This window comes from Bidens hawaiensis, unplaced genomic scaffold (genome assembly GCF_021521415.1).
Source record: "Bidens hawaiensis isolate Kalapana, Puna unplaced genomic scaffold, B.hawaiensis_p1.1 tig00032851_1, whole genome shotgun sequence".
Classification (NCBI taxonomy): domain Eukaryota; kingdom Viridiplantae; phylum Streptophyta; class Magnoliopsida; order Asterales; family Asteraceae; genus Bidens; species Bidens hawaiensis.
The window spans coordinates 197,401-213,095 of record NW_027495628.1 but is presented as its reverse complement, the minus strand read 5'-3'; the positions used below and the strand labels follow the sequence as shown (position 1 = coordinate 213,095).

Below are 15,695 nucleotides of genomic sequence, written 5' to 3'. Positions count from 1 at the left end.
GTCCCTTCTAGATATCAAGTGGCTGATATATTTACCAAAGGGCTGCCAAGGGCACTGTTTGAAGATTTTCAGAACAGTCTGAGCCTTCAACAACCTTCGGCTACGACTGCAGGGGTCTAATAGCAAATGTGATCATTATCGGTTTACTATATTTGATATATATCTTGTTATGTATAGATAGGATCCTTTGGAATATCAATCCCAAAATATAAGGGATTCGTTTTGTGTATATATGTACGGGATTATTAAGGTAAAGGAAACAAGGATTAATTTCCTATAAAACTAAATATTTGATATTGATGTATTTAACCTTGAGCAGTTAGTTTTGATATAGATGCAGGGACCAACATTGGGAGATTGATCTGTTTTAGTCACTCTTATCATCATTTTTCTTTTGATAGATTCATAACCAGGGAAACCTAGATCTCAAATTGATAAATTAATCCGTAAATGTACAGCTTCTGAACAATCAAACCATATACATTACAAACTTAAATTAAGGCTTATGCACGACTTCTACAAACGTAAGGTGTACGTACTAGTCAATATCCATCAAACCACTATATATACTTCTGTTTGTATGGTGATATATTTTTGTGTTTGTATGGTGTTATCTCTACATTTTATTACAAAGTATAAGTTTTCAAACTAATTTTGTTAAAAAACAAAAAAACTGTATAAAAGTTAGTATTAGAACAAGTTACTCTGAATTTATTAGGCTGTGATATAACGCTTTATTAGAGTATTTTGTCAAAAACTTAAGTTAGATCATGATCAATAGACTGTAAATTAGTTTTTTTTCTTTTCCTTTTAAAAAAAGATCATGAGCAATAGGCTTATAACAAAGATTTTATTTTGGGATTTCTTTTACCACTGTACGACTATTCATGACTATAACTTTTAGGATAAAAATGTTACAAGAATACTATTCTATCATCAAAGTTATGATATAAGTTGGATTGTATTATGTTGAAAGTCATACATCAAGACTTTTTCAAACTACCAAACGTCAATGGTTAGCTTAATATAGTTGACAATGGAGACTTAGTTAAATATATAATTAGAACATTAGAGGGGACTCAGTAACGCCTATCTAACTCGACTACCATCCTTCACACTTCAAAGTTGTATCCTGATTTGTTTCTCCATGTTAGTCTTCTTCTATACAACAATCAAAATGTCATAATACCCAACAATTTTCAACTATCTTTAATCTTTCTTTAAGATGAAGGACTCGGTACATATATCATCTTTTGCTATTAATCTTATCATTGTATTACTTGTGGTAGGCAAATCAGAGGGCGATCCCAGATCGCAGATCGTTAAATTAGTTTGTGATCAAAAGCAGGCCAACAATCAAACAATAGCCACCCCTAACTTTCTCCAAACTATGACAAAAATAGGCACACAACTGCGATCATCACGTAGTGGAACAGCAGTCACAGGCACAGGCCCTGATGCCATGTACGGACTTGGTGAATGCTACGGTGATCTTTCGACAGACGACTGCATTTTATGCTATGCGGAAGCACGAACTGTTCTTCCCACATGCTTTCCGGAATTTGGCCGAATTCATCTTGATGGTTGCTTCATGAGAATGAACAATTACAGCTTTTTTGATGAAAATTTAGGAACAGAAGATACAACACATTGTGGAGATAGGATGTTGGCAGGTAGTGCGTTTCAAGATTCACTGCATCGTGTGGTCTCGAATGCTGTAATTGATGCCCCAAAAAACCGTGATTTCTTTGCACGAGAGTTGTCTTTGTCTGATCCTGCAAATGAGTCTGCTTATGTGTTGGCTGATTGTTGGAACACTTTGAATGAGACTTCTTGCAGTGATTGTTTGCAGAGAGCATCTGAATCCATCTTGAAATGTTTGCCATCATCTGAAGGACGTGCACTGTATACGGGATGTTTTATGAGGTATTCGAATACCAATTTTCTAAATCAGGAATCAACTCCTGCTAGTAATGGAGGTAAATCCTTATATTTTATTTTCTTCTTTAACTAACTTGAAAGTTAACGTCTCTTACAGGTTCGGATAAGTACATGTAAAACCAAAATCGAAATGGATATTCGATTCTTTTTAGAAAACATAAATCCAAATAGAAGGTTTTTGGCTGGGTTGGGTTAGTTCGGTTCGGTAATGCCGGTTATTTATGTTGTGGGCAAGTTATTCGGTTTCATGCACACCCAGCCTAGCGTAATATACACATACTAGCCCTACATGTATGTAACAGACTGTTTCCAAGACTCAAAACATGTTATCTCCGTGTCACATGACAACCTTACTATTTTTCTAAACTCTGACCTTCTAATCTTACATAAAATCATATATAAAATATAAGTTGGAATAAAAAAATATCTGTGTGAAATACAATACGTTATAATATAAGAGTCAAATAACCCAATTATTAAAGAAATCATTTACGAATTGGTGGGAGTGTAGATGAAAGTGACAATAATATTAAATTGATTTTGAAAATTTCATTGAATACATAATTTAATAATGCAATTGTGAGTTGTCGCAAACTCATATGATTAATTAGTTGTTGTCTTGATTTCTTAATTATGGTACTTTGAGGGTGTTTGGGATTTCTTATCTTAGGATGAGGGGTGTGGGGGGGGGGGCTCTAATGGGAGCTTTAGTGGGAGCTCCAACCAATAATATTATGACGTGTGGCAGAGAGAGAAACTGGATAAGGGGGTTGTTGGAGCCCCCGTTGGAGCCCTGGCCCCTGGTGTGGAGGGGCTCCAACAGGGGCTCCAGCGAAATTTTTTTTTTTATTTTTTTATAAATATATTCAAACAACGTATTATTAAAAAAACTCATAAATTATTAAAAAAACACACATTAATAAAAAAAACACATTAATATCTAAAATTCAAATTACAAAAAAAACATACTAAAAATTAAACAAACAATAATACTTAATAATAACACTAATCTAATACAAGATCATCGGCCCACAAATGATCAACCAACTCATGTCGAAGATTCCCGTGTATCTCACGGCTCTTGATATTTGCTATGTTATGAAGTCTTTGTTGATCACTGATTGTGGACGGTTGTGGCGGAATGTCACCTTGGTAGTTTTGGCAGATAGCTTTGCCCTCGTCTTCTAACGTCATGTTGTGTATGATCAGACACGTGTAGACGACGTCTGTTATCCTCTCCCGAGTCCAATAACGTATCGGGTTCGCCAGTACATAATATTGTTTTTTCAGAGCTCGAAAAGCTCTTTCAATATCTTTTCTAGCAGACTCTTGTTTCTTCGTAAAATATTTCCGTTTGTCGGCGATTGGATCTGTAAAAGCTTGAACTAACAAAGCCCATTCGTTGTAAATACCATCGACCAGATAGTACTCGTACTTGAAGAGTTCTCCATTTGCAACAAAAGATTGAGGTGGTTCAACCCCGTCGATAAGGTCGTTGATCAAATGTGACTGATCGATAACATTAAGGTCGTTATTTGACCCAGCAACACCAAAAAAAGCATGCCAAAACCAAAGATCCTGTGACACCACCGCCTCAAGTATAAGGGTCGGCCCTTCATGATCACCACGGTGGAACTGACCTCGCCAGGCCGTTGGACACATAGCCCATCCAACATGCGTACAATCGATGCTACCTAGCATCCCAGTAAAACCATGTTTTTCTGCGTGCACCTCATATATGCGTTGGATGTCATACATTGTAGGTTTACGCAGATATCTCCGAGAGTAAATCGATATGACTCCTACGTATATAAAATAATCTATAAACATATAATATATATTACAAAATGTAATAAATATTTAATAAAAACTAAAATTAATGTTTTTTACCTTGTCAGAAAAAATAAAGGGATTCACGTGCAACCCTTTTCGACATCTGTAAATACTCATCCAAAGCGTCCGACGAGATGCCGTACGCTAATTGACGGATAGCAGCCGTGCATTTTTGAAGAGGGGTAAAACCGGGGAGACCCCTAGCATCCTCCCTTTGTTGAAAAAAGGGATACCGTGCCTCTAAATCACTTGCTATACGCATGAACAATTGTCTGCTCATTCGGAAACGAGTTCGAAAATCCGACTCCTCGTATAACGGTTGAGGGCTAAAATAATGCCTAATCAAAGTATCGTTAGCACCCGATCGATCACGATCACGAGGTGGTGCTCTAACTCTCGGGACTCGAGGTTGACGGGCTTGATTTTGCAAGAGATCCACCACGGTTGCGGTCAAAACTCCCCCTACATGAAGAAGCAAATCATCCTCTTCGGAGGAGTCGGAATCAGACGAGTACCACGACATTTTTTTTGTTTTAGTTTTGAGAGGATTTTAGAGGAAAGGTGTATAATTGTGAAATGAAGTATATTTTATGAAGGTATATATTTATAGTTTAAGAAAATATTTTTTTTTAATTTAATCAAAACCATCAACGGCTCTTTTCCAACTTCCTATGCAACTTTATCTCTCTCTTCTCCCGCTAACAGGCTCATGCCTGCATGTTTTTTCGCGCTAGCGCCCCGTTAGCGCCCCGGTGTTAGCGCCTGGGGGCGCGAGCGGAGGGGCTCTAGCGCCCCCGTTGAAGCCCCACACCCCTCAGCCTTACCTTCTTATAATTTATTTAAGTTTTACTAGACAGTTGTCCGAACGATGCAGCGGGAAACACAGACCTTTGGTAATTGTTCGATTTCAATTTTTAACTAGTTCGGTTTCGGTTTTTTATGACAAAAAACATTTACTAACATTTTGGCTCACGGTTTAATTTAAAAACTATCAAAACCGGATCATAAACATCGTTATGTAAAATTTTAATTTTCTTTTTAACTAAAAAAACTATAGAAATATCATACTCAAATTAAATAGAATAAAATGCTCGTTTTTATGACGCAATTTTTATAAAGAAATATAAACGTATGAAAAAATTATGAACGCTTAAAAATCATTGTTGGAAGTTGGGTTAAAAATGAAATTTAAAATGATATATGGTTAAAAAGTTAAGGGTAAATGTTGCAACTATTTCTTAAATTTACAAAAGGTTAGTAAAGTTTAAGACGCAATATTGTAACTATTTTTAACATATTTTTTATTGGACAACTTTGCCCTTATGCTACATGCTTTATTGAGTGTATATCATGCTTTGAATGTTATAAACTACTTAAAAATTTGGTATCTTAATTTGTCCATTAGTTATATATTAAAATCCCTAAACAAACCCAATGATTAATCAGCCATTTGGGCCAAATTATATCTCTTCTAGTGTAAACATATCATTCATGTGATAATAATGGTTTGTATTGATCAGATGGGAGCGCGAAAAGCCAACTGATCCAACTAATTTGCGAAAACCAGCAAGGGAACAATCGAACCAGACTCATCCCCAATTTTCTCAAATCAATGGAGGATATTAACATCAAAATGCAAACTTCACATACTGGAACAGTAGTTATAGGCACCGGACCAGAGAGCATATACGTACTCGCACAATGCTACGGCGATCTATCCACCAACGAATGCCTCTTATGTTGCGCCGAAGCACGCACTTCTCTTCCGAGTTGTTTACCCAACATCGGGGGTAGAGTTTATCTTGAGGGATGCTTTATGCGATTCGAGAATTACAGTTTCTTTGGTGAGGTTACAGGGAATGAAGATAGAATCGTTTGTGATAATATAACACGAAAAAACGATGGTTTTCAACAAGCGGCATCGAAAGCTGTGCTAGAAGCTGTGGAAAGTGCTCCTAAAAGTTGGAACCTATATGCGGGGACTCAGAATGAATCAGCATATGCAGCCGCCAATTGCTGGAGTCCGTTAAGTGAAGAATCGTGTGCAGAGTGTTTGCAGAAAGCAAGTAATTCAATGTTAACTTGTTTGCCTGGCTCAATGGGGTATGCCTTGTATACTGGTTGCTTCATGAGGTATTCAGATACCAACTTTTTGGTGTTTCCAAACCCTGATCGTAAAAGACGGTCTAACAGTAAGTTATCATGATTTCTCTTAGCTTATTTTATGTATTTATACATATAAACTTTACAACTCTGTAATAAATCTTACTGACAGATTAAGATTGATAAAACACATCCCCTAGAGTTGCACTGAAGTTGGAATAAATTAGCAAATGATGTAACTTTTCATTTTTGAAATATGTATCATGACAATAGAAATATAGCTAAAGTTTTTACACAGCAGGCATGACTAAATTTTTGAAAACATATAACTACATGCATGATGAAAGTATAACACAATCAAAAAGTGCCATGATGCTGCCACATGTCATTTTTCATCTTTGTGCTGCCATTTGTCATCATATGAGTGGAGCTGCAGTGATGTGTCATGTTTTCATTGGATTAAAACTATTGGCTATACATGTAATACTTCAATTTTGGTCAAATGGTTATAGGTTTTAAAAGGTTGATCAAATGGCTAATTAGTACCAAATTGGCTATATACATGCGCGCGCTCTTGAACATGGTTTCTAACTTTAGAAAAATGAATGTTTGATTTGGTCAATGTATACTCCAATTATTTCTAACAGATTCTACTTTTTTATGACCTCTGCAGAGAAAACAATTATTATTGTATTGGCTGTTAGTTCGACGGTAGCATTCGTATTTGCAAGCCTTATTGTTTTGTATGCACGGAAGCACAGAAATAAATCAAAAACAAGACAAGGTACATGCCTTCACTTTTAGTATTGCCACAAACCAAGTGGCTAACTACTCTCTTAATCTTAAATATTGTTGCCAACACTAATTTCATGTCACTGTTAAGCTTCTATATTGAGCTAGATGATCAAGTAGCATTCTGATTCTTGTATATTTTAGGTGAAGATGACGCTAACTTATTGAAAACCCTGAATAGTAGTAGCTTGAACGTCAAATACTCCACGATTGAGAAAGCCACGGGTTGTTTTGCTGAGGCTAACACGCTTGGGCAAGGGGGATTTGGAACGGTATACAAGGTAGTCTTAAAAAGTCAACCGTTTGACCTTAAACATTAAAACTAAACTTCTTTGGAGTTGTTGATTAATTTATGTTGTTCTATGTTAATCATGAACTTTGTTACAGGGTGTTCTTCCAGACGGACGAGAGATTGCTGTCAAAAGACTTTTCTTCAACCACCGACATAGGGCAGGTGACTTCTATAACGAAGTCAACATAATCAGCAATGTTGACCACAAAAATCTGGTCAAACTTGTAGGATTCAGTTGTTTGGGGCCTGAAAGTGCTCTTGTATATGAGTATCTACCAAACAAGAGTCTTGATCATTTCATCTTTGGTAAGAACTAAGGCCTAAGCAAAATGGTTTCATTAAATTCTCAAAAAAAAAATAAAAAGAAAAGAAACAATTATTCAATGCAAATGCATCTTTTTTAACTTTATCAGCTTGTGTAGATCCAGTTAAAGGCAAGGAACTAAACTGGGCAAAGAGATTTGATATTATAATTGGGATAGCAGAAGGTTTGGTTTATCTTCACGAAAACAGTAAAACAAGGATCATTCATAGGGATATTAAAGCTGCCAACATCTTGTTGGATTCGAGGCTTCGCGCTAAGATTGCTGATTTTGGGTTAGCCAGATCTTTTCAACAAGATAAAAATCATATAAGCACGGGGATTGCAGGAACACTGTACGCTCCATTTCATTGGTTACCTTATTTATCATGCAAAGTTTTTTTGTATCGCTCATTCTTTTTAATATTGTAGAGGATATATGGCTCCAGAATACCTAGGCCACGGTCAGTTAACTGAAAAGGTGGATGTATATAGCTTTGGTGTGCTAATTCTTGAGGTAGTTACAGGAATGCCAAACAGAAGATCACAATCATCAGACCATACTCATAATTTGGTTTCAATGGTAGCTGTGGTTTCTGCATAATTATGTTTAATAAAAATAATTGTATATAAAACTAACTTATTATTATGGCTGCAAATTTGCTTTGAAATAGGTGTGGAAACATTTTAAGCAAGGGTCAGTGGATGAGCTATTTGACAGGAACTTGATGTTGCAGAACGAGAGTTATGGTATGAAGATGGAGATAGAGAGTGTGGTACATATAGGACTTCTTTGCATACAAGAAGTTGCATCACTTAGACCAACCATGTCTATGGCCTTGCAGATGTTATCCAAGAATATTATACCCCTACCTGCACCAGCAAATCCACCTTTTACATCTGAAAGCAGCATACTGGTGGATGAATGTAGTTCAAATGAAGGTTTAAAACTTAGGTTAAACTATCAGGTTTCGGTTCCTACAATTTCTGAGATCTCTTTTGGTACGAGGTAGATGTTTGTTTGAAAAATCCAGTTTGAATTAAGGGATACGATTTGGATGACACTGCAACATTAATTAGCAAAGTCCTTCCATATGTAAGGTATTTGGATTTAGGATGATTTGAAAATAACATTAATTAGCAAAGTCCCTACAAATAATTCATAGTTCAGTTAGTCATTTTATTAATTTATAAACGAATATATGATGTATGAAATCATTCTCTTTAGAACATACATAAAATAAAAACATATTTTGTATGGTGATATGATCTCTACACTATTTTTACAGCGTACAATTTTCACACTTATATCTTGTTAACAAACTAAAATTTGTATAAAAGAGGCATAAACTAAAAACAATATAGTTTTTTATAACTAGTATTAGAACAAATTGCTCTAAATTTATTAAACTGCGAGACAACTTAATTAACAAATATTTTAATTTGGGATTTTTTTACCACTCTACGACTATTGATTGCTATACTTTTTGTGATAAAAATGTTACAAGTATATTTTTCTAAAATCAACATCATGATATGAATTGTATATTATTGAAAGTGTTGCATGAATACCTTTCCAAAACTACCACAGAAACGTTAGCCTACCAAAGTAGACATCCAAGGATTTAATATGTTTTCACATCATTAATCATGAACTATTTAAGAATCTTAATTATTAACTAAAGAACAAGATAAGACCGCTTATTCTAAATTTTGAATATATATACAAATAGAACAAGACAAGGGGAATCAGTAGCGCCTATCTTAGTCGACTACCATCCTTCGCAATTCACTGTCTTATTGTGATTTTTTTTCTCCGCATGTCAATTTTTCTTCGATCTATATATTCAACTACTTTTAGCGCATACCGAACGAAGACTTGCACTTGCTACATCTATCTTCACGAAACCATGATTTTGCAACTTTGTCCGATTCATATATCATCTGTTGTTGTTCATCTTATTATAGTTTTAGTTGTGGTAGGCAAATCAGAGGGCAATCCCCGATCCCAGATCGTAAAATTAGTTTGCGATCAAAAGCAGGCCAACACTGAAAACGAAATCATAGCCGGCCAGAACTTTCTCCAAACCATGACAAAAATAGGCACTCAACTGCGATCAGCACATAGCGGAACAGCTTTTACAGGCACAGGCTCTAGTGCCATGTACGCGCTTGGTGAATGTTATGGTGATCTTTCAACAGATGACTGTGTTTTATGCTATGCCGAAGCACGCACTCTTTTGGCCACCTGTTACCCTGAATATGGTCGAATTTATCTTGATGGTTGCTTCATGAGAATGAATAACTACAGCTTCTATGACGAAAGTTTGGAGGCAGCGGATACAGCAAGTTGTGGGGATACAATGTTAACTGGTGATGCGTTTCAAGATTCGGTCAGACGTGCAGTCTCGAATGCTGTAATGGATGCACCAAAAAACAGTGATTTTTTTGCACGAGAGCTGTCTTCGTCTGCTTATGTGCTTGCTGATTGTTGGAATACTTTGGATGAGACTTCTTGTACGGATTGTTTGCAGAGAGCATCTGAATCCATCTTGAAATGCTTGCCTTCGTCTGAAGGACGTGCACTGTATACCGGATGTTTTATGAGGTATTCAAATACCAATTTTCTAAATCCAAAATCAACTCCTACCACTAATGGAGGTAAATCCATAATATTTATTTTCTTCTATGAGTTGATGTTTAATTTGTAAGAATCAGTGTGTTGTGTTATAATTAACTTTGTTAACTATTACTAGCTAGGTAAGTTTTAAAAGGGTAAACGGCAGTTTTTGTTCTTGTGATTTGAGCAAATCTACTATTTATTTTTCTTTTAAGAAATTAAAAAAAAAAATAAAAAATGACAAAATTTCGTTTAAATATTAAACACGCATATATATATATATATATATATATATATATATATATATATATATATATATAAGTCGTGTGTATGTTCAATTACCTACACATAACCTACATATGTATAGTGTAGGTAAATAGTTACAATAAAAAAACGTATAATCAAAATAGTTTGATGTTGTGTTTAAAACATATGTACCAGTGAACCATTGATAAAAAATACATGTTTTTTCTTAATCAATACTCTTTCCTAATATGAAGTTTGTAAACATATCATATTCTTACCACAATAATGGTTTATACGGATTAGATGGAAGTGCGAAAAGCCAAGTGATCAAATTGATTTGCCAAAATCAACAACTAAGCAAACGAACCAAATTCATCGCTAATTTTCTCAAATCAATGGAAGAGATCAACACCAAAATGCAAACGTCACATACCGGAACCATAGTTACAGGCACCGGAACTGAGACCACTTATGTACTTGCACAATGCTATGGCGATATCTCCACCACTGAATGCCTCTTATGTTGTGCCGAAGCACGCACTTCACTTCCTAGCTGTTTACCGAACGTTGGCGGTAGAGTTTATTTAGCAGGCTGCTTTATGAGATTCGAGAATTATAGCTTCTTTGGTGAGGTCACAGGGAAGGAAGATAGAATCTTTTGTGACAATATAACAAGAAAAGATGATGATTTTCGACAAGCGGCATCGAAAGCTGTACGACAAGCGGTGGAAGGTGCACCTAAAACATGGAACCTCTATGCGGAGACCCAAAACAAGTCAGCATATGCAGCTGCTGATTGCTGGAGTTCCTTGGGTGCAGAGTCATGTGCAGAGTGTTTACGAAAAGCAGGTGGTTCAATATTAGGTTGTTTTCCTGGTTCAATGGGGTATGCCTTGTATACTGGTTGCTTCATGAGATATTCTGACATGAAGTTTTCAAATTCTGACCATAATATAAGACGCTCCAAATGTAAGTTATTGCGATTACTCCTATCTTGTTTTACGCGTGTGTGTATATATATGTGTGTGTGTGAGCTATACATTATACAATTCTTTAATAAAGCCTAATAAGATTGATAGAACTCACTGTGTGAAATTACATTGGAAGTTAGAATACATTAGCAAATTACTTTTAGTTTTTAATTTTGTTTTTAACAACTAACTTTTTCACATACAATCATCCTAAATATGCACTTTATAAGAACCTGAACCTAATAGCTCACTTTTAGACGAACAAACATCATACTAATAAACCATTTAGTCATGAATAAATGTTAGTTTTTTAAAACAGATAATTACATGAAAGTATCGTAATTAAAAAAGTTCTACGACGCTCCCCCACACGTCACTTTCTCCATTTGTATTGTGATGTATCATGTGTATTTTTATAGATTTTTGTCATTTGACTTATGTGTATATTTTATTCAAATGGTTATGCTTTTTTAAAAGTTGGTCAAATGGATATATATTATTAAAAGAAAATAGGTGTGTATAATATATATAGGGGTGAGATCTGGTCTAAATAAAATTAACATACTAAATATATATAAATAAGAGATTGCTCTGTACAATAATATATAAATAAACATAGTTACTAAGGTTTAGGTTATAATATAAATTATGGTTTTTGTAAGAAGGATGAAAAGTAAGCTAGTCAATTAATTTTGAAAATAGATGATTGAGATTAGTTTGTTAGATAAGAGGAATGGTATAATGAGGATAACACATTTATTGATTTCTCTCTCCAGATAAAAGACACCTGTCAATTCCTTTATCATTTTAAAACTTCCATAACCTTTTTATATAACACTTAAAAAAATAAAAGGAAAACACCATAGAATAGTAACAAAGTTTCAACTTTGTTTCAATTAAGTCACTCATATTTTATTTTGTCTCAATTAGGTCACTCAACTTTTAGTTTGTCTCAATTAGGTCACTTAACTTTCAATTTTTTGTTCGAAAGCGAGAGGGACAACCGCTATATTATTGTAAGTGATATATTTACCGATAAAAAATAAAAAAAAATGTTGGTTTTAATGAGGTTTTAGTTATTTATTAACATATAATATGAAGGTAAAAAAGATAGTACTAGAACATTTATTGAAAGTTGAGTGACCGAATTGAGCTAAAATTGAAAATTAAGTGACTTAATTGAGACACATTGAAAGTTGAGTGACCTAACTGAGACAAAATTTAAAGTAGAGTGACCCAATTGAGACAAAATAAAATATGAGTGACTTAATTGGGACAAACTTTAAATTTAGTTACTATTCTATAGAGTTGTCCCAAAAATCATCATAATCACCAGTGTTTTTTTATCTTTTATATGGGTAACATATGCTATATAAAAATAAAAAAAAAGTTAGGAGATTTTTTACAAATTTGTGCTTTACAAAATTGTGTTTTTATCAAATTGTGTTATTCCATTATATTTTTTACACTGTGTTTTTCCTTAATGTTTTTCCATATGCTTTTTCCGGCGACGACTATTTTTCGGTGACTTTCCGACAAAAATTCCCAACGACTTTCCGGCCAAAAAAAGTTCTGACGACTTTTCCGGCAACTTTCCGATGAATTTTTTCGGCAACTTTTCCCGCGAGGTGGTGGTGGTGGGTGACGGTTGTGGTGCCAGTGGGCGGTGGAGTTGTGGTGGTTGTAGGGGATGAGTGAAGATGTTAGTGGTTTTGTGATTAAATTAAGTGGGTTTTGAGGTTAAATTAAGTAAGTTTTGAGATTAAAGTAGTGAACCAAAATACCCTCATTTCTAGCCACCCTAAAAAAATCAAATTTCTTTTCAACCCAACCCCCCTGGTTACTAATATTAAAAAAATGAATGTTTGATTTGGTTGATGTACACCCTAATTAACCAATTCTCCTTTCTATAGCCTCAACAAAGAGAACAATGATTATTGCATCAACTGTTAGTTCTGTGGTAGCGTTCGTAGTTGCAAGTATTATAATTCTTTTTGCATGGAAGCATAGAAGTAAATCAAAAACAAGGCAAGGTATGTCTTTGCTTTTAAAATTAGCACAAACTAGTTTCTTAATCATAAATATTGTTACCATTCTGTCTAATTTACTTCCACTCAATTAAGCTTTGATCTGGGATGAGCTTTTTGGTCATAATACATTATAATTTTTTAAATGTCCCAGATTCTAATGACACTAAATTATCGAAGATCCTGAATAGTAGTAGATTAAACGTCAAATACTCCACGATCGAGAAAGCCACAGGTTCTTTTAATGAGGCTAACAAGCTTGGGGAAGGGGGATTTGGAGCAGTATATAAGGTAGTCTTAAAAAGTCAACTTTGTAACATTATTAAACATTTAAACCAAACTTCTATGGAATTGTAAATTAGCTCATGTTGTTCTATGTTAATCATGAACTTTGTTACAGGGTGTTCTTCCAGATGGAAGAGAGATTGCTGTCAAGAGACTTTTCTTTAACCATCGACATAGAGCTGTTGACTTCTTCAATGAAGTCAACATAATTAGTAGCGTTGACCACAAAAATCTGGTTAAACTAGTAGGATTTAGTTGTTTGGGTCCCGAAAGCGTTCTAATATACGAGTTTCTACCAAACAAGAGCCTTGATCATTTTATTTTTGGTAATCATAATATTTAAAATTCTCAAAAAGAAAAATGAATTATTCAATGATATTTTTTTTTCAACTTGCGCAGATCCAGTTAAAGGCAAGGAACTAAACTGGGCAAAGAGATTTGATATTATAATTGGGATAGCAGAAGGTTTGGTTTATCTTCACGAAAACAGTAAAACAAGGATCATTCATAGGGATATTAAAGCTGCTAATATCTTGTTGGATTCGAGGCTTCACGCTAAGATTGCTGATTTTGGGTTAGCCAGGTCTTTTCAACAAGATAAAAATCATATAAGCACTGGGATCGCAGGAACACTGTATGCACCATTTCATTAATCTCTTTATTTACTCAAAATAAGTTATTTTTAAATTTAGTTATCGTTAGTTTTTCAAACATTGTAGAGGATATATAGCTCCAGAATACGTAGGCCATGGTCAGCTAACTGAAAAGGTAGATGTATATAGCTTCGGTGTGCTAATTCTTGAGGTAGTTACTGGAATTCCAAACCGAGGACCAGAAACATCAGAGTATACTCACAATTTGGTTTCATTGGTAAGTATGATTTTTGCATGATTATGTTTTAATAAAATAATTTCATGTAAAGCTAACTGATCATGCCTGCAAATTCGCATTGAAATAGGTTTGGAAGCATTTTAATCAAAGGTCGGTGTATGAGCTTTTTGACAGGAACTTGATGTTGCATAATCACATTTACGATGCCATGAAGAAGGAGATAGAGAGTGTGGTGCATATAGGACTTCTTTGCATACAAGAAGTCGCATCACTTAGACCAACCATTTCTATGGCTTTGCAAATGTTGTCCAAGAATGTTGTACCCCTACCTACACCAGCAAATCCACCGTTTACACCTGAAAGCAACACACAAGTGAATGAATTTAGTTCGAAACTCAAGTTAAACAAACATGCTTCAGTTCCTACAGTTTCAGACATTTCTTTTAGTCCAAGGTAGATGTTTGAAAAATCCAGCCTGACCTAAGGGTTACCAGAATTGGATGCACAATAAAACATTAGAGTTTGCAAGTATGAGGGATTTAGGATGATTGTAAAAAAAATTTGAACTTTACCAAAGTCATCTTGAGTAATTCATGAATTCTTGTAGTTCAATTAGTCGTTTTAATTTATAAATAAACTAGAGTTTTATCCGGCGCGTTGCGCCGGGCAGTAATCCAAGCGTTGTTGGTTTCAAACATTGAGGCGGTAAGTCGACGTGAATTCAGTCGGCTTCAGTTACGTGCGCCATTGTAACGGAACTAAAAATATATATATATAAATTGAGGCGGACCAATGGGGTGACGTCAGTTGGTAAAACTTGAGCGTTGTTAAAACCGTAAAACCCGACTGCTGTCGATCCCGGGCGTTGAGGCGCTGAGTCTACGCAAATTTGACCAGTTTCCGTCACGTTCATTACGGTACCGGAACTAAAAAAACAAAATTAGCATTCAGTCGGTTTTCATTACATTCGTTATGATACAGGAACTAAAACAAATACGATGAGTCTACGTGAATTCCGCCCGTTTCCGATAAATTTATTAAGGCACCGAAACTAAAGCAAAACAAAAAAGATACAAAACAAAAACAAAATTGGCATTCGATCCGTTTTCTTTACATTCGTTACAAGCCAAAACTAAGACAAAACAAAAAATTCTCTTGCACCAATAAAGTGTTGCCAAGTGACCCAACGGCGTACTTGCGACACCAAAAAGGGTTAGTTAAATTAACAAATTAAATAACTAAAAACAGCATGCAAAAAAAAAAGCAAAAAAATCCGTTTAAAGAAAGAAGGTCAAAGACACAAAGAAACACACAAAAAAATAAAAAAAATAAAAGAAGTCTGTTAGATCTCCACAAAAATAAATAAATTAATTCCTAAGAAGATGTGCGCCTCCTACTTCTCGAACCGGCATTGGAAAAGTTTCTTTTCCTAAGCCTTAGGAAATAGAGCAAC

General features: G+C 34.9%; 2 protein-coding genes across 2 annotated transcripts; both read left to right on the top strand.

Annotated features, from left to right (window-relative positions):
* The first annotated feature begins 1,206 nt into the window (after nt 1–1,206).
* LOC143584225 (cysteine-rich receptor-like protein kinase 2) lies at nt 1,207–8,319 on the top strand. The gene is made up of 8 exons (XM_077066318.1): nt 1,207–1,979; nt 5,295–5,966; nt 6,551–6,661; nt 6,814–6,950; nt 7,057–7,267; nt 7,384–7,618; nt 7,695–7,845; nt 7,937–8,319. Exons 1-8 carry the CDS (start codon nt 1,226–1,228, stop codon nt 8,273–8,275), a joined length of 2,610 nt encoding a protein of 869 aa, XP_076922433.1. The 5' UTR covers nt 1,207–1,225; the 3' UTR covers nt 8,276–8,319.
* Nucleotides 8,320–9,165: 846 nt separating this feature from the next.
* Nucleotides 9,166–14,699, top strand: LOC143584224 (cysteine-rich receptor-like protein kinase 2). Its single transcript, XM_077066317.1, has 9 exons — nt 9,166–9,923; nt 10,023–10,026; nt 10,439–11,101; nt 13,026–13,132; nt 13,281–13,417; nt 13,527–13,737; nt 13,811–14,045; nt 14,131–14,281; nt 14,370–14,699. Exons 1-9 carry the CDS (start codon nt 9,173–9,175, stop codon nt 14,697–14,699), a joined length of 2,589 nt encoding a protein of 862 aa, XP_076922432.1. The 5' UTR covers nt 9,166–9,172.
* Nucleotides 14,700–15,695: the final 996 nt, after the last annotated feature.

Bases quoted from the DNA above. Each gene is read 5' to 3' on its own strand.
- LOC143584225 (XM_077066318.1), top strand. From the start codon at position 1,226: ATGAAGGACTCGGTACATATATCATCTTTTGCTATTAATCTTATCATT. The intron at 1,980-5,294 runs GTAAATCCTTAT...TGTATTGATCAG, and splicing joins AACTCCTGCTAGTAATGGAG to ATGGGAGCGCGAAAAGCCAA. The intron at 7,619-7,694 runs GTACGCTCCATT...TTAATATTGTAG, and splicing joins ACGGGGATTGCAGGAACACT to AGGATATATGGCTCCAGAAT.
- LOC143584224 (XM_077066317.1), top strand. From the start codon at position 9,173: ATGATTTTGCAACTTTGTCCGATTCATATATCATCTGTTGTTGTTCAT. The intron at 11,102-13,025 runs GTTATTGCGATT...CTCAACAAAGAG, and splicing joins ATAAGACGCTCCAAATGTAA to AACAATGATTATTGCATCAA. The intron at 14,046-14,130 runs GTATGCACCATT...CAAACATTGTAG, and splicing joins ACTGGGATCGCAGGAACACT to AGGATATATAGCTCCAGAAT.